The sequence below is a fragment of the Azolla caroliniana genome, unplaced genomic scaffold (assembly GCF_043228905.1).
Source record: "Azolla caroliniana isolate FFs.n. ecotype wild unplaced genomic scaffold, voAzoCaro1.0.p SCAF_3, whole genome shotgun sequence".
In the NCBI taxonomy this organism is placed as follows: domain Eukaryota; kingdom Viridiplantae; phylum Streptophyta; class Polypodiopsida; order Salviniales; family Salviniaceae; genus Azolla; species Azolla caroliniana.
Genome location: NW_028230438.1, coordinates 3,839,609 through 3,866,135, shown reverse-complemented (window position 1 = coordinate 3,866,135; position 26,527 = coordinate 3,839,609). Strand labels below are relative to the sequence as shown.

General features: G+C 37.8%; 3 protein-coding genes across 3 annotated transcripts in view; 2 read left to right on the top strand and 1 right to left on the bottom strand.

Annotated features, from left to right (window-relative positions):
• The window catches only part of LOC147865930 (protein TORNADO 1-like), a 73,404-nt gene extending 67,166 nt beyond the window's left edge, over window positions 1–6,238 (top strand). The window contains exons 2-4 of the mRNA XM_087317510.1: window positions 3,487–4,949; window positions 5,109–6,030; window positions 6,189–6,238. Coding sequence (XP_087173636.1) covers window positions 3,510–4,949; window positions 5,109–6,030; window positions 6,189–6,238 — 2,412 coding nt within the window. The 5' untranslated portion in view covers window positions 3,487–3,509. The remainder of the gene's footprint in view (window positions 1–3,486; window positions 4,950–5,108; window positions 6,031–6,188) is intronic.
• A 3,264-nt stretch (window positions 6,239–9,502) lies between these two features.
• LOC147865929 (Polyketide cyclase / dehydrase and lipid transport protein) lies at window positions 9,503–16,898 on the bottom strand. Its single transcript, XM_087316268.1, has 3 exons — window positions 16,349–16,898; window positions 14,068–14,235; window positions 9,503–9,816 (listed from the first exon to the last, which is right to left on the bottom strand). The coding sequence occupies exons 1-3, from the start codon at window positions 16,847–16,849 to the stop codon at window positions 9,610–9,612; spliced, it is 876 nt and encodes a 291-aa protein (XP_087172394.1). The 5' UTR covers window positions 16,850–16,898; the 3' UTR covers window positions 9,503–9,609.
• A 5,962-nt stretch (window positions 16,899–22,860) lies between these two features.
• On the top strand, window positions 22,861–26,049 carry LOC147865928 (protein gamma response 1). The gene is made up of 2 exons (XM_087316267.1): window positions 22,861–24,322; window positions 24,467–26,049. The coding sequence occupies exons 1-2, from the start codon at window positions 22,978–22,980 to the stop codon at window positions 25,831–25,833; spliced, it is 2,712 nt and encodes a 903-aa protein (XP_087172393.1). The 5' UTR covers window positions 22,861–22,977; the 3' UTR covers window positions 25,834–26,049.
• Window positions 26,050–26,527: the final 478 nt, after the last annotated feature.

Sequence of the window (26,527 nt, the reverse complement as noted above, 5' to 3'; positions counted from 1 at the left end):
CCCTAGCAAAGGTGAATGGAAAAGAAATGATGTTTATGGTGGATTCTCGTGCTAGCTTGATATTTCCAAGCAATGGTGTGCAAGGTTTTGATGACCCTGAAGTAGATACACCAATGGTATTCCGTGGCTGACAAATGATAGTATCTCAGGTTATGAATATATTGTAAGATCCTGGGATACAATATTCCATGGCCAATGAATGACAGTATCTCAGGCAATACATATATTGTAAAGTCATGGGAAAAGTAAATCTAGATTTACGTAGCTAGTACCTAACCGGAGACCGAACTATGGAGAAATGTTCCTTATGAGATATAAAGCTATTCTTGGACTATCTATAGTTGTTCCTTAGCCTTGGCCTTCTCCCGAACAAGAGTGCTCATGTATTGCATAGATTACACAGGTATTCTCTGTGTGCTGAAATCTTACCCTTTGTATTTGATTACGCCAACCAGCCAATGTCTCATTTGAGAGATTGGCAATACAATTTCACATTAACATTTTCTTTTAATTCATTCATCCTTTCCTTCCATGTCACCGCATCATCTTCATAAAGTGGGAATGTGATGAGATCAGAACGAAGAGTATGAGAAATCGATAGCAGTTCTACTCAAACTCTCAATCTCACATCATAGCCAACATCTCATTTTCTTTTGCTATAATAATCCATGTCCTGATTCATTTGTTTTGGGCACATCTCTAAATATATTTATATCTGTTATAGAGATCATGACACTAAATAGACATTAGCGATCTAAGTGCTCGCACACCCTTTTGAACATGTGCAAGTGCCACATTAAACTAGTGAAGCTTAATGAGACCATCTTCGACTAGTTATGATGAGTCTATTTTGATTATGATCCCTAACAATTGTAAGATGCAGAAGGTGACAAACTTGAATTCTAACATATAATGATACTATGTATGTATGACCACCTTGATGGATGTTGAGCCATATAATGGTACTAGTCTCTAGATGAATGTTGAAGTCCTTATATCTAAAGTTCCTCTTCATGAATATGAATTACAATTTACCCCTCTTGTAAGAAAGAAACCTTGATATCTAGGACATCTAGGTAGATCTTGACATACATATAATGGAGGTATTTTTAATATATTAGGATGGGAAATTCCAAAGTAATAAGTCAATAGTTTTGGTGACCATTCAACTTATTATTAATAATGGTATTGATATATTTATATCTTTCTTTTCGCAAATTGCCCAATGCACTCCCCATTCTTTGACTTTTTCATCACTCCAATATTGTAACTGAAGTGGAAACATTAGGGAGCTTGCATAGACCCAATGTTGAACTATAACGCTCAAAAACCACATGACCTAGACCAAGATCATGACATTGAATAATTATGACATCACGTCGATATCGATCCAAATCAATATAGTTGCTCCACAACCCATGGTGGAATGTGCTTCGTCAAAATTCATCATTAGGTTCCTTGTTTAGTGGTCAAATCTAGCTTTATTCATCTCATACAGGGCATGCCGCATAAGCATCGAAAACTTAAACCCATTCAATTCAAACCTTTTGCTTAGGCCAACGTCATACTTAATTATCCTAGTGTATATTCAATCTTTTCTATTTAAATTGATTTAGATGACAATCATCGAAGTGTCCTTACGTTGTGTCCTTACGTTTGAAGGATCAAAGTTTAACCAAGTTACAACACACGTGCTCTTACTATTATATATATGTATGTATGTATGTATGTATGTATGTATGCATGTATGTATGTATGTATGTATGTACATATATGTATATGTATATCATATATGCTTTATTTGATGGGATTTTAAACTCTATCTCAAGTGCATGGCACTTATATGGAAGCCAATCATAGAATGAGGTTGTCTTATGAGCATGAATACGTAGATGGCTATTAGCAACGTTTCAAAGTTTAGGGAATAATTCATGTTTTCCTCTCACAAAGCATTTAATGCGATAAGCTTCTGTTATGAGCATACACATTATCTAATGCATGCGGTTCAGGGTTTAGAGAGTACGTCACGTCCTCTTCCTAGGCCACAATGTTGTAACTTCAAATCAATATAACAATATAACAATATAATCAGTTAGCACTTTCATTTATTAGCACATGACATACATATTCACTTAACATCCTTAAACTTAAGAGTCTCATCCTTAAGTTTCCTTCACATTCATTCCCTTCTTTCTCTTCTTCACTCATTGTCAAACTCTTTCTTTCTTTTTCATTCATTCCCTCCATACATTCCTCATTTCCATGGAGAAGCCTCACCTCCTCCCACCCCCTCATCAATACAATGTAACGAACTGGAATTCTGATGAGGTCAGAGAAGCAGTCGAGAAATCGAGAGCAGCTCTGCTGATTCTGATGATCTGCTAATTAAGAAGCTCTTCCTAGTCAACAATGTTGAGAACCTTTTCATAGTCAATGAAGGGTCTATATGTTATCCGTCATATGGTCGTGACGAAGAACAGTTAGAACGTGGAGCTTGGGAATGGGGGAGCAGAGACATGATGTTCGATTTCAGAGATGCCACCATTACTAAACAACAACGGATGGCCATCCTCACGGCTGCCGCCAATCTCACCGGCGGAGCGGTCCATCTCATTAACGTAAGGAATCTCACAGAAGAGGAAGAGAGGGTTTTGGTGGAGGCTCTCTCTCTCTCGCTGCAGATCGTCATGCGGGCCCCAGCAGCCTCCTCGTCGATGGAATTAAATTCAGGGATGCTCCTGGTCTTCTGAATACCCTCAAGAAATAACAAACGCCTCAAACATCTCTCCCTTCAGATGATGGAAATTGGCGATGAGTGCCTAGAGGTGTTATGCGACTTCACCTCCCTCACATCCCTCCACCTTTTCTACGTGGACGTACCTTCCGGAGAGTTTGTGGTGAAATTGGCGGACCTTCATCCATCACATTCACCCCTCGCGGCCTCTCTCCACCGACTGCACATACACGGCGAACCCATTGACTGGCGAAGGAGCACTGGTTTCCTGCACCACTGGCCACTACTCAAAGAGCTCTCTCTATTGGGTGAAATGACAGAGGAGGAGCTAATGGATTTCATGGATCACCTAGCACCCCCAAAGAAGGGGGCGGAGACAGCTTCATCTCCTCCTCAATTATACAGCCTTCAAGTAGCAGGGGATAGTGATTTAAGCCGATCCGCTACTGCTGCGGTGGTGGATGCACTTGCTCGCTCCGGCCTTCCTTTCTTTGAAATTCGATGCCCGTCTTGTAGAATGGACCCTGCAATTGCGGCGCAACTGTGGAGGAACCAGCGCAATTTCATGCTGGGGTCAGAGTTGAAGCGAGTGCCTGCTACGTCCATCCGATTGTTCATCTGCGGGGATCCATTGGCAGGCAAGATATGAATGACCACACTCTCCAAAATACTGAATATCAAACAAGCTAGATTGATTATAAAGATAAACACACACTAAGTTAGACATTTGAACTGCATTTTGTTTGGAGCAGGAAAGACTACCCTTGTATGCACTATGCGTTCCATGTATGGGAGGAAGAGGGATAGGTTGAGAGCCCTGTTTACTGGAGAACGTACAAAAGGAATCGAGGTGCAAGCCATCAAAAAGGATGGAATCCGAGTGTCATTGTGGGACATGGCAGGCCAACAAGAGTTCCACGCATTCCACGACTGCATGTTCCCTGACATAGGAACCAGCTCTTATCAGTTCCCGTCCATGTTCTTGTTCGCGTGGAGTCCCATGGATAGCCAAAGTAACAAAAGAGGAGAAAGGAAAAAAGAGACAGACTTCATCGCAAGCTTCAGGTTCTGGCTCAGATTCCTCGCCTCCAAAAGCCCTCAATCCATCATTCCTCTCAAAGTAATCCTGGTATTCACAAGAGCAGACCAGATGAAGTCGGTCTCAAGCTCTCTCTCAGATTCGATCAATTCGCTTCGATCAGAATTCAAAAAGGTGATTGACATTGTCGACTCTCCTTTTGATGTGGATGCAAGAAACAAGGATTCCGTCAAACCTATAGGAGAGCATATTTTTGACATTGCCAAAGATGTGCTCCAAGGTATTGAGCTCTACTACATCTGCACGCGAGTAAGCAAAAACCTCTCGAATTATTTGAAGATCACAAATGAACGAATCATTACATGGGAGGATTTCAGCAAAATCTGCAATAATGATGACAAAGCTAAATTAAATGCAATCGCCATGTCCTTGAATGAGTCCGGTAACATCATCTACGTAAGTGGATTCAAACATGTCGTTCTCGATCCCAATTGGTTTTGCAATCAAATTATAGGAAGCCTCATTGGGTTCCCAACATCTGGAGCATCAAAGGATATCGTTAGATTTGAAAAAGGATGCATACCTCGACATTTCCTAGAGCAGGAGTTTGAATCCATTGCCAAATGTAATGTGAAGGGCTCATTACTAGTAGACTTAATGGAAGCCATGCACCTATGCTGCAAAGTCCCCAAAAGATATGCAGAGCTCATCTTTATCCCAACCATATTGCCAGAGGTGGATGTAGAACAACTCCAATGGACTCAAATCAATGATAATGTTACGTTTGTGTATATGGGCAGAAGGTTAGAGTGTCGGTACAAAAACCTCACATTTCTTACACCAGGCTTGTTTCCAAGAATTCAAGCATTATTTAGCAATGCTTTCCAATCTAAGGATGATAATGCTTCCACCACACTTGGTAAAAATTTCATATCCATTTGCTTTCCAAAGAGCGAGATCATCATCATATTCTGCCAAGCAAAATCAAACCATGTGATAGATGTGCTAGTTCGGGCTCAAAATAATATTCAGCAAGACATGCTAAGTACTTTAGCTTTTGTGGAAAATTGTATCATCAACAACTTGACTACAATATGTGCACAACCCTCTGGTGTCCAAGGGGTTACGTTGATTGAGAGCGTCCTCCATCCTGATTGCTTACTCTATCCATCAATGGTGCAAGGTAGAGAACATCAATGTGTGAAATTAACTTACTTGAAGAAACAACTAAGAAAAAAGCTTGAGCAAGGCGAGAAAGAATCATATGATTGGAAACGGACTACAGCTATGCCGAATCCTCTATCAAATAATTTAATTGATCTCATGGGGTCATAGTATTATGGGGAGGTTCTCAAATCATATAAGGAATGGTTTGAGGTGGAGGTGAGGGCTGCATTGTTTGAGAATGATGAAATTATCGATGAATCTAGGAAATATCGAAGTCATGAAAATGTGATTACAACTGGCTTGGAAAATGGCCACATTCAAGAAGATCAATTAAGTTTAGAAGAGGCAAGAGAGGTACAATCTAGTAAGGTTATGGTAAAGTTACTTTTAAGTTTACATCATAAAATGGATGCAACTCACAATGAAGTCCTCAAGTTACACGATAAGATGGATCAAATGATCAAGGAGCTAGGTGAAATGCATAACGAACTTCAAGATATGAGGAATAATGTTATTGGCAAGATTGAGAACTCTATAAATAAGCTATTGAAAATTTCACTAGAGAATGAGGCCGAGAAGCAACTCCCTCGTGTTGCCCTCCTTACAATTAACTATAGGAAATCAATGGTTGAGGAGCTTTTGAGATTGGTGCCTCAACTTTTGGGAGAAAATTTTGTGAGAATCCAATTATATTGTGAGGATAAAAAATTGCCACACCCTGTGGAAAACCAACCTGGTATCACCCTCACCTCTTTGTCAAAGTCTCATTCAGAGTGTTTAGAAAAAGCTCTACCATATATTAATGGTCTATTTCATGTTTTGACTATAGCTGCTAGACTTGGTATTTCCTCTATGGTACCTCTTGGAAGCTCCTTGATTCCTGATTGGACACCCCACCTCAAACTAACGAAACAATATCCTATGGTACAAAGTCATTTTAAATCAAAAAAGGATATATTTCTAAGTAAACTAGAGTGTGCTTCCAAAGAGTGGCAAAAGTGCTTGGCATCTATATTAAAAGAAAATGGAGGTTTGACGAACCAAAACATAGCAAAGAAGTTCCACCTCCAACGTATCATCTATGATGAAGGTGAGGGGAGTGCTCACGTTGCATGTTATGCAAGACACATTGTGAAGGAAAAAGGTTCTTGCCACTAGGATCAATAATATTTTACTAGGTGGGTTTAAATAGAAAAGCTTATATTCCATATTTAATGTAAACTTTGAAGATTCCTTTGTTGAATTTAGATGAACTTTTGCAACTAAGAATATATGTCATGATTTTTAAGCAATACTAATCAAGGTCATGACTCATGCCTAAAAAAATTAGGTTAGTAAAAAAATATGGGTAGTAAATATAATTGTGTAAACTTACATATGTAATTTTACACCATAATATGTAAAGTTACTACTATCATTTATTAAAAAATTTAGGTTAGTAAAAAAATATGGTCATTAAATATAATTGTATAAACTTACATATGTACGTTTACACCATAATATATAAGTTTACACTATCCTACAAATAGCTACATATCTTGTTTGTGCTTTGGCTTTAAAAACATTTCATTATCTTTGTGAGTTAGTATCTTTGTGTTCTTTTTACAGTGATGAAATGCATAACAATAACAATAACAATATAGAGAGCTTTTCAATTTTAGAATTTGTCTATCAAATGACATATTAGTTTTTTCCCAAAAGAAAACTCCTTCCGTTAGTTATACAAATTTATAGATGATATTGTTATATACAAAGAAAACTCCTTCCAAAGAAGGGGGCCGAGACAACTGACAGCACCCCTTCATCTCCTCCTCAATTATACAGCCTTGAATTAGGTTTTGTTGATGACAATTTAAGCCGATTTGCTACTGCTACAGTGGCACTTTCTCGATCTGGCCTTCCTTTCTTTCAAATTCCAAGTTCTCTTCGTAGGACGAATCCAATGCAATTGTGGAGGAACCAATGCAATTTCATGTTGGGATCAGATCTGAAACGAGTTTCGGCAACTTCCATCCAATTGTTCATCTGTGGAGATCCGTTTGTAGGTAAAACATGACCACACACTCTCAAATATTGAAAATCCGATTGATGAGGAGAAACACACTAACACTTGAACTGCATTTTGTTTGGTTCAAGAAAGACTACCCTTGCCACCCCCTGCCACCATGTATGGGTGCAAGAGAGATAGGCTTCACCTCCCTCACAAACCTTCCGAGTTTGTTGCGAAATTGGTAGACTTTCATCCCTCACAATCACCGCTTGCAACCTCTCTCCAAGGACTGCATATAGCCTTATCATTCATTGGACAAGGAGCATTAGTTTCTTGTGGCACTAGCCATAGCTAAAAGAACTATCTCTCTATGGGGAAGATATGATAGTAGAGGAGGTAATAGATCTCAGGAGCACCTACTACCATCAAACAAGGACGTAGGTACAACTATTGTCTCCTCAATTATACAGTTCTGCAATTAAAGTTTACCTCTTAGCGAAATTAAGTTGTTCTGCTATTGTTGCGATGGTGAATGCACTTTCTTGTTCCAATCTTCCATTCTTTGGATATCCTTATAAGAAAGTTCCAAAAATGATACCTTGTTGTAAAGGAACCAACACAATTTTTAGTTGAGATTTGATGCAAGAAGTAACTCCCACATGTCATCATCCTTACAACCAATGGACATGACAAGAACAAATCAAGGTTGGTGACTTCACTACTCGGGGCGTTATCAATGCAAATCCAATTGTATTACAAGTAGGAAACATTGCCTCACTCGGTGGAAAACCAACGTGGAATCACCCTCACCTCCGTGGTCATTTAAATGAGGAAATCTACATGGAGCAATTGGAAGGTTTTGTATCACCTAGTCAGGAACAACTACTCTACTATCACAAGATTTTATACGGCATGAAGCAAGCAACCCAATAGTGATATCAAAATTTTAATAATTTCATACAATCACCCGGATTTTCTCAGTGATAATGATCACTATCTAGATTTGAAAAATAGAACACATGAATTAGCTATCCATCTTATCCTCTACATGGGTAATATATTGCTTGCCAATGGCAATGGACTTGGTTTCAGCTCAAACCAAACTGAACTGTTAAGCCATGATTTAAAGGTTTATAAGTTCCCAAATAATTAAATGGTTTGGTTTGGATTTAATTGTTAATAAATGGTTTGGTTTTAGTTCCATTTGGCTCTGAAACAGGGGTTTATCAGTTTATAGGTTTAAGTGGCTTGGTTTAAAGGTTTATACATTTTTGGGCTAACTTTTTTTATCCCTTAAATGGAACCATTTAATTAAATAAGCATATATGTTTAATTGATTAAATAAATAAATAACATTAATTAAGCCATTAGATTAAATCAACATTGCTACTTAGGTCCTATACAACTTATTCTTGGGATGAACACCACATGACATAAAAACGCATCATTGTTGTATTTGTCTCAAGCAAATTACATCTTATTTATGCATTAGATTCTACCCAACAAACCCTCAACATGGCACAATTAACTTTGCCCGTTATATAGATTTGGATGTGCAAGATGTTTGGAGAGTTAAAAATCAACCTTCCGTTGTTTCTTCCAATTCACAAGTGGAACAATCAATATATTCTTCTATTGAACATTCTCCATCTATCTCAAACACAAGTTGTCATCCTCGCTAGAGTATACTTAAGTAATAGAGGCCTTTTCTGAATTCTAATGCTAAGTATCATCTACTTCAACTCCAAGGATTCAAGTTGAGATCCCTAATTTATGAAGAGCCAAAAGTCACACAAATTGGTTGCACATCAGATCATGATTCATGATCATGATAATTCTGCCTAAAGTTGTAACTTGGGAGGATGTTGGAGCTTTCTTGGTTGCCTTCGAACATCATGCATATCAATGGGTACGATTAAAAATATCCAAAAGCTTCCTTTACTGCTGGCCATTTTCTATGAGATCATATTCCCTATTGATATTACATTATGTTCGAATCTTCTCTATTGCAAATCATGACCGTCTTGATTCTGCCTACAGATAACTAAGCTGTGAGTTGGGAGGATGTCGTAGCTTTCTAAGGATGGGCAAGAGGTCTCCTCCAAAGGTTTTAGGCATGCAAATGACTAATCTCTGCCCTATTCAACATATCCACCAATCATATCACATAAACAAAGAAATGAGAATCCAGCCCCTCCTAAGGATAGATCTCTTGAGTTCCACAACTAAGATAAAAGTAAATGTGTGTTATAGGTCTTCCACAAACTAGAAAGGAACATTATTTGATTTAGTATCAACGATACAGCAAATCTTATTGCAATTATAAAAAAAATGCTGGAATTAAGTGTAGGGCTGGATTTATAAACCTTCTCTACCTTGAGTCTATCATTCTTTATTGATTATTTTTTATCTTGGCCCTAAGAAAATTATTTTGGCACATATGTAACATATTCAACAATTATCTTATATATACATTTGCATGATCCTATATTGCTCTTCAACTTTTTAGTTCTTGAATACACATTTCCTCCATTAAGTAGTTGTAGGATTGTTTATCATCAAGGTCACTATAGGTCCAAGTCGGAAACTATTATTGTTTACTCAAAATATTACATGGAGTGTGGAGTTAATCAACAAATAATAATTTGGGTACGATTGAGTGGTGTCCTTAGCCAAATGTTATTCATGACAAGTTGGATCACATCCACTTGGACTACTAGTCCATTCAAGTCTTTGGGCCTCATTTCGAACACATACAAGGTTATTTTGGATTTCATAGCTTAACCTTCCTTCTACAAGCCTAACAGGTAGCCAAGCTTTTGGTTGGACATCAACCACATAAGTGAGTAGGGTCTTAGTAATATCATTATCTGTCGTGGAAATCACCTGTAATACAGAGAGGTACTGTGAGATTTTAGGAATTTGGTGCAAAATAGACGAGAAATGTGGAGAATAGATCTAAGTTTAGACAAGACATTGAATATGTATAGATTGCTAATATACATTGCTAAAATCCGATCGGAAATATTTATGCAAAGAACTAAACATGGATACATTTCTAACATCCATCACCAATTTTCAAATGGTATGTTGCTTATATTTAAGTAAGATGAACCCTAAACATAGGTGCCATTAGAGGCTAAACTGGCATGATAAGAAGCTAAAAAAATTATACATAGATATAGCTACAAAACAATGTTCTATGTGATCAAGATTGTAATATACCTAGGAAATGAACAAAATGATCAATAGTTGCAATCTATATACTTTGAAAGATTTGAGGAAAGGAACAAAATAAACGAATGATAAGACAATTACGAACAGCAAAGTATAACCTGCTTTGCTAAAGGAAATTAAGTGATGGTTTTCAGCAATAAATGTTTATTTTAGATGGAATCTAGAAGAAAAATAGAAAAACAGTTAGCAACATATAAAGAGAATGATTATTCTAATTCTTGGTGTGATATTGGAAAAAAAAGAAATATACATAGTTTTAAGGCCAACCAAGATTTGAACTGATGAATAATAACGAAAGAAAGAAAGAAAGATATATTAAAGTATCTTAAGAGGCGAAAATGGCCTATAAGACCAAATAAGCGATTGCATCGTGAGTGGTGTCTCATCTTTGAGAACAACAAATCAAAATAAAATAAATATAACTAAGTAAATATAAAAGTAAATAAGATAAAAAAGATGACTGAAAGTAATTGGAAAAGAGAAAATATAACACGGAAATGAAAAGCCATGATTACAAAAGTAGACGAAAAGAAAATGAAAGCATTCATACAACAAAAAGGTGATGAGGACATTCTCAACCAACCATGGATGTTGGCATATCGTTGTCGAGGCCACCACAGGTTGTAAAGTTATGTGGGTATGTAAATTGTGAGCTTTCAGAGTAGGTTGAGGTAGGTTTTGTATTGTATAAAAGGGGAGTCTCCACATAGATGATCTCAGATAGATTGCAACCACTCATTGAATTGAAATTATAGACTTGCTTATTAACTCATTGCTTGTCCCTTGTTCTCTTTTCTCCCAAAGGATTTGCTTCAACTCGTGGCATGTTGCTTGCTGCTTAGTAAGAGGATACAAGTCTTGAAGAGAAGGGATAAAAGAATAAGAAGTATAATAAAGGTGTGTTCTAAGGTTTATCTTCCCAACCAAGGACATGCCTTTATATAGTAGTTCCATTACACACTAGTTAGGATGCATGTTCGCTCCTTGTCCACAAAACTTTAGTGTCATATAACCAACTTACTCTTGTCAACAATGGTCCCATGACAAACTTACGGCTCTAACACTAAAGACAATATGGTTCTGACACTAAATACAATATCAACCGCATCTGCTTTTGTTTATTCTCAACAGGCCAATGTTGCATCGTGTTTTGGGGATCCCACTCTAGGCCACCAATGTTTTGTCGTGTTTTGCAAATAAGGTGGGAGATCACTTATTTGCAAGGATTCAGTAAAGTGAAATGCAGTAGAGGGTCATGGACTTGAAATTCGGCCAAACATATAAATGTATAGAATATATGCAATGATGAATATTGATGCTTGTTTATGTACTATTTTTGTGGAATGCGCCATATTATTGATGCAAAGATGCAATACACTTGCTGGAAGTTTCCAATTTATGTCTTCTTGTTGTTGTGGGGTTTTGATTGTTTATTTGCATTGTTTACATACTATGGCCTCAAGCTTGTCTAACGTGGGAAGTCTCTTTGAGATAAAGAGTTTTGAAGGCATAGAATTTGATTTATGGAGAGATAGGATGCAAAATATTCTTTTCTTTAAGGACTGTGATGGTGCATTGGCTTAGGTTAAGACTGCACATTTATCAAATGTTACATCGGATAATCTGAATAAGAAGGCAATGGTGCATACATTAAAACTTTGGTGGACTTTAAAGGTCTTCCAAAAGTTTATGACGCATGGAAAAAGTTCAGAATATCATTCCAATGAATCAAGTGCATTTGATGAGGTGGGATAATGACAACTATAAAATTGGAAGAATCAAAAAGTACAGCGGCGCATATTGCTCTCTTCTCTAGCATCCTTTCACAAGTGCAAGATTCTGGTCTATGTGCCTGTGACAAATTGAAGGACATATTGAAGATACTCCAGGATTCTTGGAAGACATTGGTTGCCTCACTTTCAAATAAACCTAATCTCACTTTTGATGGTGTAAGAGCTTCTATCCTTATGAAGAGATCAAGAGGAGAGCTAGTGGAGAATGTGGTGGATCAACTAACATGATTAGAAAAAGATCTGAGAAGAATACAAATGTAGGACAAAGGAATAGGAGCAAAAACATAACAACCAGATGCAACATGTTATGAATGTGGCAGAAAAGGCCACAGGAAACCAGATATTGTCGGTATTTTAAGAAAGAGCAAGAAAGAAAAAGAAATGTAAGTGAACAACGAAAAAAGATGAAATCTAGGCTTCAGATGTTCCACCCTGTTTTGCGCACCCCTCTCGAGCCTTTCGGCTGCCTCCACCTGAGCATGCCCTCAAAGGGCCATTATTCCATTCAACTTCAGCAAACCCTGTTTACACCATGCTGTCCTGCTTTTGTGAGCCCTCTCCAAACTGTTGTTCATCCTGCTTCTGTGAGCCATCTTTGGGCTGTTCTCTCCACCTCTGTTTTAGCATCCCTCTTTGGACAAATGCTCCATCCGCTGTAGTCATTTCCACTTTCACTGTTCCCTTTCCCTTTGCATATTTTTGCAGGCCCCCCCATCTGCTCTGAAGCTCCACCTGTTTCCATGAACCCTCTCGGCTGGACTGTCATTTTGCATGTTTCTGTGAGTTGTCTCAGCAAATTACATAGATTTCCAAGAGTCCTCGTTGGGATGTTTTATCTTCCATTTTACTCTGCCTATTTCCATACTTTCTCTATATGAAGTACATGGATCTGTGACATCCCACTTCATATTGATGCTCTCGCCTTCACGCAAAGAGGGCCCATTCTACTTTCACTCCCTATAAGCCATCGTCAAGCTGCTGTTAGCATCTGCTTCTACGAGCCCTCTCTAGGCCGTTGTCTGCTTGTTCCCCTGGCCCTCTCGACCAAGCCAGAGTTCCTCTTGTTTATGCAATATCAAGGATTTGACCAACATGTTCCAGTAATTCCATGTCTGGTATCCTCACACCCACTCCTCTGAGAAGTCTGCATTTGAAGAAGAGATTATGTTTGGCCCCCAAAGAGAGGAATGTTGTAAGGTTTAAAGCTTGAGGGGAGTATTGTAAAGTCTATAGTGAGATTGTAGACTTTTGACACGTGTAAAGTTGTGAGGAAGGGGGTTTCCCACCCAGTTGATCTCAGGTAAATCAATGTCAATCATCATGTGATAATCATAGTCGTGATTCATGACTCATTGTGTGTGTCTTGGTCTCGTGCCTCAAGTATTTGTCTCAATTCTCATCTCATAGACTGTTGCCAGTTGCTCGTTACTTGACTCTTGTCACCTAGGCCCATCATCCAATGCTATCATTCGGTCCAATCTCCTCATCATCATCCAATCCAACCGCCATCACAATTGCATCACAGTTGCAAAAAGGACAAAGCGAATAGGCCATACAACAACCTTCTTTATGCCCCGAAGTCCACATTTAAAAACATTTTGTAAAGATATCTATATTGTGAAATCTCATGTCATCCAGAGTGGATGTGGAATCAAGATTATGATCAAGACCAAAGCAAAGCTATAGAGGCTTGCACTTAGATATCAAGAATTTGGTTGGAGAAGTAAGTTTTTTGAAGCTTAGTTAGTTCTCAGAGTAAAGAACATGGCGTTCAGCTAAATAATATCAGGAATTGGAGTCTGTTGATAACTCTGAAGTTTCATAGTATTTTTTTGTTTCAGGCAGGAGGGAGCATTAAGGTCAAAGTTAGAAACCTTGTTTATTATAGATTTTCTATACAGGAAGTATTCTAAACTTATCCTGTGGTCTAGACTAACTTATCAATACATAAGTTGGACTACAAGTTATTATGAGACTTCTTGGTCTATCTATCGCATATCACAAAAATCGCAAATGATTAGAGAATTGCTTAAATTCAAGAGACCATATATCCATAATGTTCAAACCAAATATATTTACTTAGTTAGTGAGTCCAAGTTGAGCTAACCTCCTCCATCTGCCAGGCTCCTTTGAAGATTTTGAAGTCTCCTTCGACCATCTCAAACTCTATACTCCTGTGGATCCCGCATGGCATTGCTTCGAGTTGCTTCTCAGTTACAACAATCACACCTTTGGCTTTGAATTTCAAGCCAAATGCCAAATTCTGCTCTCCAATCTGAAAATATACAAACTTTAGATATTTGGGAAAACAAACAGAAAAGTAAATCATACAAAAATCCCCAAAAGATATTACATTGAGTAAGAATGGTTTCTTGTTATAGGGTTCATATATTATAGGCGTCTCCAATTTTCTGACAAAGTCAAATAAATCCTTCTACTTGAGTCTTGGGCATCATATATTAGCATAAAATGGTAAATTCTCTTAGTTATGGGTTATCATAAGTCATACAAAATCACAATTTTTTCCTAAAATTGGAAGGAAATGCATTCTTTCTCCTAGAAATTACCTATAGGATATCATGGTGTTCGGCTACTCATCCCATTAAAATTTGAGAATATTTTTTGAACAATGCTAGGTTTGTAACTTAACTAATTTCAAGAATGAATATTCTGAAGGAGATCACAATCTTAAAACATGAATCTTGGCCACATCCCCAACAAGATACGAGCTATGACAATTTTTTAAATATAATTATTAAACTCTTCATATTAACTTACTGGCAAACCAAAAAAGTATCCAGACATGGAGATTGGGAAATTTAATTGTTGTAACTTTAACTGCTTTCAAGGGCAAATATTAAGGCCACAATCTTGAACCTAAAATCATTGCCACATCCTACATATCTTCTATGATCATCTTTTAAATATAATCTTTAGACTATTCATACTAACTAATTGGAAAAGCATAAAATGATCAAGGAATAGAACACATTAAAAATTGGGAATGGGAAGTTTCGTAGTACATTAGACACTTAAAAGTTAAATTTGGATTTTATTCATATGAGCAAAGCCATCTCTCCATTTTCTAAATGCTCAACAAAATCCTCCTCCTTTACAATATCCCAATGTTTGGTTGCCTTGATGAATAAGAAGGCCCATAGACGGAGAGAAATATAAAGTTACACATGCATATAAACAGCATCTTCTATCATCTTATGGTGAAACTCGCCCCCAAGCAATGAAGCCAATATAGAATCACCTATAGTGTTTTAACACAGTCACAAGGATTGGCACACCATTATTTATACTACCAGCCACAAGTCCATTATACATGAGACTCACCTCTGAGCCAATACAGGATCACCCATGTTGAGCCAACACTATCGGGGTTTTGCCTGTGGCCACAAAGGCAGTCACACCATTAGTTATAGCAGCATCCATAAGGGCCTAATACATCTGACTCACCTCCCAGACACAGAGCCAATACAAGATCAACTAGACACAAGGATTGTGATGGAGCCGAACTGCATTAATGTACAATCAAGGCTACACATACAAGAGTCCAAGAGTTGTGAAAATATCACAACAAGGAGCTTTGACGATATTCAAGAGACCACCTTAACTAAACTTCATTAGAATCTCAATTTATTGGTGCTTTCAAATGATGAGACACATTCTCCAACTGTCGTTCTATTTTCAATAAATGCATTGAACAGTAGAGAAGGAACAAAAGAGAAATTTTGGAAACTCTTTAACGTTGAACCTTGCAGGCAGGAAATTCATGGAAAATTTTGATAGGCTCTGGCACAGTAAAATTTCCTACAATTTCCTGATGTTGGAACAAAAATAGGAGGGCAAATGGGCCCTTTCCAAATTCCAGCATAGGAAATGTTTAGTGTTCTGCAGAGAACCATGAGGTAAAATGGCTCTTTTCCCACATGGAAATTGTCCAAAACTTTGTTGAATTTCTAACATGGGAAAGCAAGCATCCTGTGCAGGCAAGTCAAAAGATGTCAATCTTTTGAGGATAGAAGAGAAGATTTCCATTTGCTGGAAATTGCTGAAGATGAACAGGATCATTGGCTCTCTTCTCATGCTAGAACTTCTTCAATGCTGATAAAAAAACACGAGTTGAAATGTGCCAAAGTGAGCGGGAAAGAGAAACTTCCCGCATGGGAAATGAAATGGGATAGATGTCAATCAATGGGCAGTGATTTGAGCTTCTTTGATGCTAAAGACAACCCTAAGATGCATGCATTAAAGTGGGATCGTCGGAATAAGGAATGAACAAATAGTAGGTTCCCATGTGGGAAACAAGAAAAGAAGAAAGAGAGTAATTATATTTTGTAATACCAATGGGAAAAGACATCACTTGTTTAGATTTTTACTTGGTAAAGTCGAGCTCCATCATGCCATCGCTCCTGGACCTCACAAACAGAGAGACCGGGAATGAACTCAGAAAGCCTTTCATAATCCGTGAGAGCTCTCCAGAGTGTATCAAGCGGGGCAGAAACGGGTATGGTAACCGAGATTCGGCGGCTGTTTTTGCCATTTCGCTCAATGTGCAGGGTTGTCTCAGCAGCAGCAAAAGAGAAAGCTACTCCTTCTCCTTCGACATAACCTCCTCTTCCTCCTTCATAGTCTCTTCCTCCTTCTCCTTCTCCTTCTCCTTCTTCTTCTTCTTCTTCTTCAGCTGTTACTGATTGATTGATGGTGGCACGGTGACCCTTAGGATTAGATCTGTGTCTATGGATTAGGATTAGGCGAGGAGAGGGGGTAATTGGGCGATGGCGAAGGAGAGATGGAGATGGAGATGCAGGGGAGGGGGAGAGGTTGGAATAGAGAAGAAGAGAAACAGGGGCAGGAGCAGGGGCTCTTTGGGCAATCATATTTTTGTTAGTGTAAAATGTGTTGTGGTTGCATTTTCAACAAAACAAAGAAATTCCTTATTATTTGCGCCATTTGTGGTGTTGTTTCTGCCAACAATGGCTTCTTCTTCTTCCTATGATGGTACCATGGGGCCTACCTCTTATGTGGGTCTACAAGGCCCCATGGGCATGGTTCATGGGCGGCTCGTGTTTCTTCGTAGAGTCGAGATAAGGGGCAATTGGGTGCTACACAACCCCACATAAGAGGAAACCGAGCACACCCATGCAACCTACTATAGGCATATGTAAGAGTTATGAAACAAAAGGATACAATCCATGTGAGAGTAAACATGATCCACCCATCAACCATATGCCCTTGGGGCTTGCCAAAGGCTCAAGTAAGAGGAAAGAAGGGGCTACACAACCTTGGGTAAGAGGAAACACAAGCACACAATGAGGAATCGATTCGTCCCAAGTTCCATTGGGACTTGTTCAATACCTTTGTGTTGCAAGCTCAAGCCCAATGGCTTCACATGAGCATGCATTGAGAAAGGTCACGAGTTTCATTGCAACTTGTTTGTTACCATTATATTACAAGCTTGAGACTTTGTTTGATAGCTTTCATGAGAACCTTGCCTACCTCTTGGGGAAGGGCATGAGGATTCAACTACTAGTTTTCAAGAGCTTCTTTACCAGCTTAGGCTCACATCTTGCTTGTATCCTAGGGAAGAGGATGAAAAATCAACGCAACTTCTGAGGATTTTCGCACTACTTTGTGCTAATCTTTTCCATTTAAAACCATTACTTGTTATAAGATATGGGGTTTATTCACAATGGTGTAAACATTTTCTCTCTTGCTATTAAGAAATTTATGCACAATTGTATATATTACAACATGGCATGCTTAACTTCCCACCATATATACCTAAATGACATCCCTTTCTAATCTAATGCTCTTGCTATCTTATAAGTAGCTTTGCGATTATGCACTTCTTTGCAATTTTAAATATTAGCCTTAGCTAGTCAAATTACGAGTCGCCATTGGATGATCAACATTATGGCCCAGCAATGAAACAATGCAGCGCTTACTAGAGACAATGCATTAGCAAAATGAGATATAAGTATACAAATGCTAAATCAAAAAATAACACATGCAACTCAAACAATATACCAAAGTTAACCATCATTAGATACAAGGGAGGGGCTTGGTTTATATAGAGAATTCTATGTGTGCTCAATGTAGAAGTTTGAATCAACTGTACTATCCAATACATTCAATGCTAGAAATCCCCCATTTATTTATATAAGGGTGGACTTTAACACACAAAGGCCCCTAGGAGTGTGTGTGGTAGAGCTTGATATCTCAACAAGGAGGTTATTTATGGGTGGCTTAACAAAATATCTAAAGGAATGTTGAAGGAACAAACGCTCAAAACTAATAACTAATTTAAAGAAATGGTGGAAGATGCCAAATAGCAAAGAAACCTTTAAAGAAGAAAAAACGGGAAGAAACCTTCTATGAAAAAAATATTGGTCAAACATTGATCCATGACTAAAATTAGAGAATTTTGAGAAAGGTTTAGACTCAAACGAGTAATAAGGGAAGTTAAAAAGAAGAAGAATGAAGCCAAGGTTAGGGATAATAAAAGAAATGGAATACTAAACATTGCTTATAAGATGAGTATCGCAGATTTTGTGGAAGAAAACAAACGTGCAGTGTGATTAAAAGAAGAATAGAGAGACACACCTAGTAAGGTATTTCTATTAAAAAGGAAAAGACTCTTTTAGTTATAAACCATCAACCTTTGTATAAGCTAATGTGGGAAAATACATCTCGACATGTATCATGTCACCCTCGTCATCGACGCATTGTAAGCCTCCCTCAGATCCTCCGTAATTCACTAACCCCTAGCTCGAACATGAAAATGGGCTCTATTGCTCTACAAATTTACAATATATTGACACTATGATTTGGTACTAGATTCCATGATTTACAATTATTGTCTTACAAGGTTGAGAAGATAATTAGAAGAAGAAAAATTATATGGGATTAAAAAAGGAAAGCGCTATTTGCCCCCCCCCCCATTTTGGCTATTTGTCCCCTAAATAGTTAAACCGACCATCACTTTCCGAATCTTGCTCCTAAACAGACCGAGCATCACAATCTACTCTTTGATCCAGGATTTATCACCCCAAATCATCGCCAGATTGCCCCTGATCAAAATCCACTGATCAAATGGCAAGGATCAATGACTTACGATAATGATCTTCAATTAATCGCAGACTGTAATCAGTGGGCGATGGGCGACCAATTGATCCAAGAGTTTTATGATTCGACCATGAGCGACCATCCCCTGGAATTTTCTTCTGGTTGTGATGATTTTGTTGGTTATCCACGTGAATTAGAGTGGACTGAATCTTTTGCGGCCGATTTCCAGTTCGACTTAGAGCCATTCTCGGTGGATTCCTACTACCACGGTTAGATTGAGAATAACCTCTACAACACCCACGATTACTATAATCATAGATTGACACATGCGTGATATTCGTGATATTCTCCATATTCGAGAATACAAAATGGCCCCAAGAATATTAAAAAACCATTTGTTTTGTAAAATAAATATAAAAATTTATTTATTTATTTAAATAAATGTATTTCACAAAAAAAAACAATTATTCATTAATAGATTATAGTGTTAAGAGAGTTTATGAAACTTTTAATTAATTAATTTTTTTAAAAATTTATTATACAAATATGATTACTAATTAATATGAACTTTGAAGATATGATTAGTTTGAAGTACTATTTTTAATTTCAACATAAAAATATCCATAAAATTTGAGGAAATAAAAAGTGAGAAATTAATGAGCCTTTATTTTATTTTATTTATTTATTAAAAATAAAACGAATACTTATAAGTTATACATTTATTATAAAAATTTAGTACTGTCAAGTCCCCAAAGTCCCTCTTTTATTATCCCTATTTATTAATAAGTTCCTTTCTTTTTATCCTAGGAATTTTTTTTTGGGGGGGGTGTTAAACTAATACTTGACTACCCATTCGTATTCGTATTCGTTTTCATTCGAATGGGAAACCCGACGAATGCGAATATGTCAATCTATGACTATAAACTATAATCATAACCTAATCGATCTGATCCATCCATATTAATCGCTAGCAGAACTGATTGCTAATTACCCATCGATCCACACATATTTCTCATGAGTATGGCCACGGAAGTAATTACTGTCTTCTGAATAACTTTGGGGTGGATGATTTCCGTGACCTAAATGGAGCTTCTTCATTGAACATTCCCCATATCCAGAGCTATACCATGGAGGGGCGTAATATCTTCTGAAAATTTCCCAATAACTTTGCCATGAGGGGGGGGGGGGACCAAAATGGGTTTGGGGGGCCAAAATGGATGTAGTGGTTTAGCCAAAACGAGGGGGCAAATAGCCAAAATGGGGGGCAAATAGCGCATTCCTTAAAAAATTGTTGGACGATTATTTGTTAAGGAAATAATGTCATATTTCTTTATAAATAACAAATCCTGTAAGGCTTTAGTATGTCAATCTCAACTTTTGGTCCTAAACCTAATGCATGTATGATGTAATAAACATGGTTATATTGTAATTTGTAGGGAACTACATTTTATTAGGTAGGAATAGTTAATGGACAATAAGATTATAATGTGAAAGCGAATCTTTGGAGTTTTTGACTTGTATAAAAGCACAAGAGCTCTAAGTTCAAGTGCCCCATAATTGGGACTGCCTTTTGGTCCTTATTCTTTCCCCTTTACATCTACATAGTGTCATTTTCCTCAATATGGCTTTTCCACATACCTAACAGAGATCTATTTAATTGAGACTAACATATTCATTAATTAATGTAGTGACTAAGTGTGTCTTACATTATATCAACCCGAGAATCCTTCAAGGCTTATGAGGTTGCATTGAGCAGAGAGGTAAGTGCCTTTATGCGTTGATGTATGATGTGGTATTTGCCATCAGGGGGTGACGTCCTTGAATCCCTAGATTAGCCCACTAACACAAAACTGACCTCTTGGGACTCGGCATTGACCCTTGGAAGTGCAACATTTTGAGAGATGAGTTGTGTTAATCCCTTTGCAAAATAGGAATTCAATATAATCATGTACAATCAATGACATGTCACCTTGATAATTGGCGGTGTCTGTCGTGGCCCCACAATTTGCTACCCCATAAGATTGGTTCTCTAAAGTTAGAGTGTTGGAAACCCCATCGTAATGAACTCAAACGAGCTCTCTTGCTAATTTTATAACACTTTGGAACTCTTTTATTGGGAAGAATAGTGTTGCATTTTTTTATGTGCACCAATGGTTCTTCTTTTAGCATGCTCTTAATCTTATCCTTGAACTAGTGCTTTATTTTTGCAGAATGTAAATTATCATGTATGTATTTACTTCATGCTTCCTTGTCTTCATGGATCATAATTTATCTTTCCCTCTTTGACACATGTAGCAAGTATTAGAACTTTTGACCTCTCCTCTTACCATTTGAGATATATGATGAAGTTTCCTTGATCTCCATTTTCTCACCTTTTGCCTCGGTGATTAGTTCAACTTGAATCTTGACCTTCCATGAACTTTGAAAATTTGGCTTCTTTCTCTCTACGCACCTAACACATCAACTCTAGCCTAATTAAGGTTATTCTTTGCGTTGAAGCATTCTCATCAACTATGATTTTATTTCATGTGGCATAGCTTCATACCTATTCTCATTGAGATCAATCTCTTGTTGTGTATTTTTAAGTTTTAGCTTCGGACCTCTTCCTTTATAGAGTATTTGGAAACATGGTATTCGTGACCACCATTCATATAGAAAATTTAAGGAATATCCAATTCTTTAAATTCCTAGTACTTGTTGCACTATAACAATCATGAAACAAAAGTGATTGAAAAAAAAGAAATGAAATTAAGAAGCCCAAAAAATTTTGAAATAGCAAAATAATAGGCACTAAAACAAACACAATTTGAGTGTCAAACTAATATATGGGGGAACTTTAGGATTTCGGGGAAGGGATAGTTTAAATACTTTGTAGTATTTGTTGGAATCAAAGGGTATTTCCAATACATAAAGCTCCCCCTAGGAATGTGAGTAGGAAGACAAGTGAGCAATAGATGGATGGTGAAGGAAGTATGTAGTGAAGTGTAAGTCGAGGAATGAAAAAGAGGCGGAACCTAAATTGGGCCCCGAGCCTAGGTTCGGCAAATTGGATGTAAGGCTCAGGTGTTGAGGTTCGCAACATCATTGTTGTCAAGTAATGTTAACTGCAATTGTTGTTGCTTTGATGCAACAACAACAATTGCTTGGATGATGAGTTCCTATGTCCGTCATCTATACTCATGTGTTCCCTATCTTTGTTTCTTGTCGAGCAACTCTATTTTCTTATTGTTCTTCTCCCTTATAGGTAGGGCCAATTTACAACATTGGTCTTAGCTCTTGAAACTCCATTTTGGGCGTTGGAAACCCCAATCCTCGATCCATGTAGGAGTGGCTCGATGATACAGTTATAAGCCCCAAAACCTCCTGATTGCCCATTTGTGCAAGAGTGGCTCAATGATGTGTTAAGGGGCCTCGGGTATGTGAGTGAGTTGGTCAATGGCAAGAGCATCAAACACTCTCGAAGAACCCTTGCCTGATAAAATAACTCGCCAAAATATATACATTTACATACACATATGCATATACCTATACATACATATTATATATACACTGTACACATACACATATGCATATACGTATACAATATACTTATACATGCATATATACACATACACATAAACATATGCATATACTTGCATACACATACACATACACATACACATACACATACACATACACATACACATACACATACACATACACATACACATACACATACACATACACATATACGCATATACGTATACATACATACGCATGTATGTATACGTATATGTACATAACAATAAGGATCTGGCTTTTCATTTGGCGGGGAAAACTATTTTCAAAAAAGAGCTTTTGTGGCGATGGCGACACTCTTACTCAGAATCTGACGAAGACGAAGAAGAAGAAGAAGAACGCAGTGAAGCAACAGGCCGAAGAAGATCGATTCGTCTGCTCTATGGATCAGCACGAAGAGGACGAAGACGAAGAAGCAAAAGGAAGCAGAAGAGGTGGAGGAGGGGAAGACAGATTCTTCTTGAACCTCTGCACCTTGTTCGTTGCCACCATTGAAGACGCTAAAGATCGTATCTCTCAGCTCGAGCTCGTCTTCTGCAATCAGCTCTTTCCTGCCTTTCAAAGCAAGATCAGTCAATGTTCTGCTTCTTCTCCTTCTTACGATGCAGATGAGAAGATATCGGAGGAGGAGCTTTGTAAGGATTTCAACGTAGAATGGAAGAACAAACGTGAATCCATTCTTCTGCGGGAGCTTCGTGACCTGCGCGATGAAAGAGATTCTCTTCTGAAAACACACGACGATCGCTTACTGCTGCGCACTCAGGTTGACGAGCTTCTTCGAGAAGCTGAAGACTGGAAGAACAAACGCGATGAAGTTCTGAAAGAGCTTCAGGATCTGCGTAATGAACGAGTTTCTCTGCTCAAAACGAAGGAATTACTGCGATCTCAGATTGATGGCGATGATGATCACCATCTTCCCCAAGAAGCTAAAGATTTGCAACAGTCAAAACGGAAACGCGTTCTTCTCCAACAACTTCATGATCTGCGCAGTGAAAGAGATCTTCTGTTGAAAAAGCGAGATGATCAATCTCTATTGAGAACTCAGATTGATGAACTTAATAGACAGCTAATGCAACAGGATAAAGAATTTAAGGAGAAGATTCAATCGGCAGAATCTGAATCTGCATCTATGCGGAGAGAGATATATGACCTTCAACAACAGCTTCGTGCCAAGAACTCAAATTGGAATATTCAAGCAGTGGAATCCGAATCTGAGTATCTGCCCGCTGATATGCATGGACTCCATCACCACCTTAGAGAAGCTAAAGAATCAGAACAGAATATTCAAGCACTAAATTCAGAATCTCCTGAGTGTTTTTCAAAGCTTAGACGAGAAAATGTAGAGCTCCTTAAACGTTGCTCACAGCTTTCCTCTGATTTAAGTATGCTGAAGGCAAAATTGGGTTCGTCATCTTCTCTGAGTGGTTCGTTAGAAAATGGATCCGAGTCTTCAGAGAAGAAGAAGAGCGAGGAAATGAGCTGTAGTTCTCTGAAGAAACAGTTCACCTCAGAGATCGAAAAGGAAAGAAACGCAAATCAAACTTTGCTTAACAAGCTCAATGCTTTAAAGAAAAGCTACCGTAGCCTCAGGAAGCAATATATTGTTCTCTTTCGAAGAACCCATCCTATGGGAATGCATCATAAGGATACAGACGTTGTGAGCATTTGTGAGAAGAAAGATCATCATCATCATAGAGATGCAAAAGATCAAACACATACACACAATGGTAATCTTTATGATCCTGGTTTCTTTATGCTTTAATTAAACTAACTCTTGATCTAGTTGCTTAACGATTAAGGTCTCTACTAAAATGGGAATATAATCTTTGAAAAATCCATTTTTAATTGACGGATTTGTGACATATTTGCAGATATTGAAGATGCAAAAGAAACCTCTGACTGTAAAAGCGTTAAAAATGGCACTGAATCTTCAAGCTTGAATCCTTTTAATCTAATGGAAAATGAGGATGATTCAGATCAGGAACCATGTGTTCCTGCCAGAAAGCCGAAATTACAGGTAAATCAAGTACATTTTGGGTTGAAACATGAAAAACCCATGCTCAAAGGAGAAGCCATCACTACATTTGCTCACTGTAGCCCTCCAAAAAGCCCAGAGCCTGTTCAAATTGAGAATACTGATAATCATCCTTGCCCAGAAAACGAGAATGATCATTATGATGATATGATTCTGGATTTAGCCAATGTGGAGAAGAGTGACAATAAGGATCTGCATCAAGAAAATGTGATCGAAAACAGAATGATAGATTTGGACAAAGCAAGCCAAGTAGGATCGGTCAGTGTCTCTCAGTTCAATGTGCTAGAACCGAATTCCAATACATGTAATGATGATATTTTGGTACAAGGAATGGAATCTTGCTCCCCAGGGAGAAGTAGACACAGTCAGGGAAGTCAAATACCTACAACATCTTTTGCTCCCATGAGAATGTCTATACAGCAAGTAAACAATGAAGTGAAATATTATCAGAAAGCAATGGAAAATGGATGGCTTCCTGTACAAAAACGAGCTCTCTCCGGTGATTCCTACTCTAAGTCAGTGAAGAGCTTGAAGACAAAATGGCGAAACACAAGGACTGAGCAAACAGGTTTCGATCCTCATGATGACTTCCTCAATACTCCTCTTGAGAATGTTCTTAACGGAAATACAGATAAAGCAATGAAAAGTAGTGGTGATATTAACACCCTCTATCAAAATGGTAAGAGCAGGCATCATGTGGATTGTGGAGTGAATAGTGTCTCCTTTAGTCAAGTCACCACTCAGGCACCTGTTGGTGATGGAAATGGCTTTGATGAAAATGAGAATGAGAATACGAGTGAGAAGCATGAAGAGGAGAAACCGGAAGCAATTCGTCAACCCTCAGCAATGTCCAATCTTAAGCTTAAAAGAGATAGACCAAATGTTGAACCTTTGGGAATCGATAAGACCGATAGTAATACTCACAAGCACATTTTTAGCAGAGCAAAGCTTCCCTCTTCATCCAAACCAGGCCCAATGTACAAGTATATTGAACCAGTGAGGAAGAAAGATGAAAGGGAGAAACTTCAAGGAGTGGAGTGTAATCAATGCAAGAAATTTTATGATGCTGTGCTTATGAATAATGGTTCTTCTGGTACAGCAAGATGTGAACACCATAATTATGTATCTCGTCATCGGTATCGATATGTCCCTCCATCGACTCCTGAAGGGTTTTGGAACATAGGATTTGATTCAGATCTCTGAATTCTACATATCTCATTTATTCGTTCATAAATTCATTACAGTAAGTTATACAGATCAATGTCTTAATGATTTTCTGAATGAGGAATCTATAGTTTTTCGAACATAATGTGGAGGTCCTTTTTGAAGAGAAGTTTTTTAATAAGTGGTATGAAGATCTCTCATGGATAGGAAATGTCTTACAAAATTCAAGGGATACAGATGCTTCTTGTTTGAGAAGGTTCGTGTTTAAAGGAATTGGAAGAAACAAGCAGGCTCATTAATTAAGGAAGTGTTGTTATCGACTCGATTTATGTATGTTTAGATGCCTTCAGGGAAATCCATCAGTGGGTTTAGATGCCTTCAGTACCACAGTTGAGTTCTAAAACCAATTAGGTCCTCGTGCATGAAGGGATTTAAAGACCTACATCTAACATGTATGGAGTCACCCTTCCTGCATTAACATAGCACTGGATGATTCAAATCTCATTTATACAGGGCCTGCCTAACATATCCCGGATTTTACTAACACGTACTGTGTAGACTACTTGAAAGGCATTAAATTGAAGCATCATATGAATCTAACCTTAGTTAGACAATGTAACACTAGTCAAAGAGGCAAATCTTTCGTAAGTGTTCCTCCAAATGTGGATAAACACAATGCAGGAGTAATTGCAAGTCTAATCTTACCATTAAATAATAACAAAAAAGAGGTATT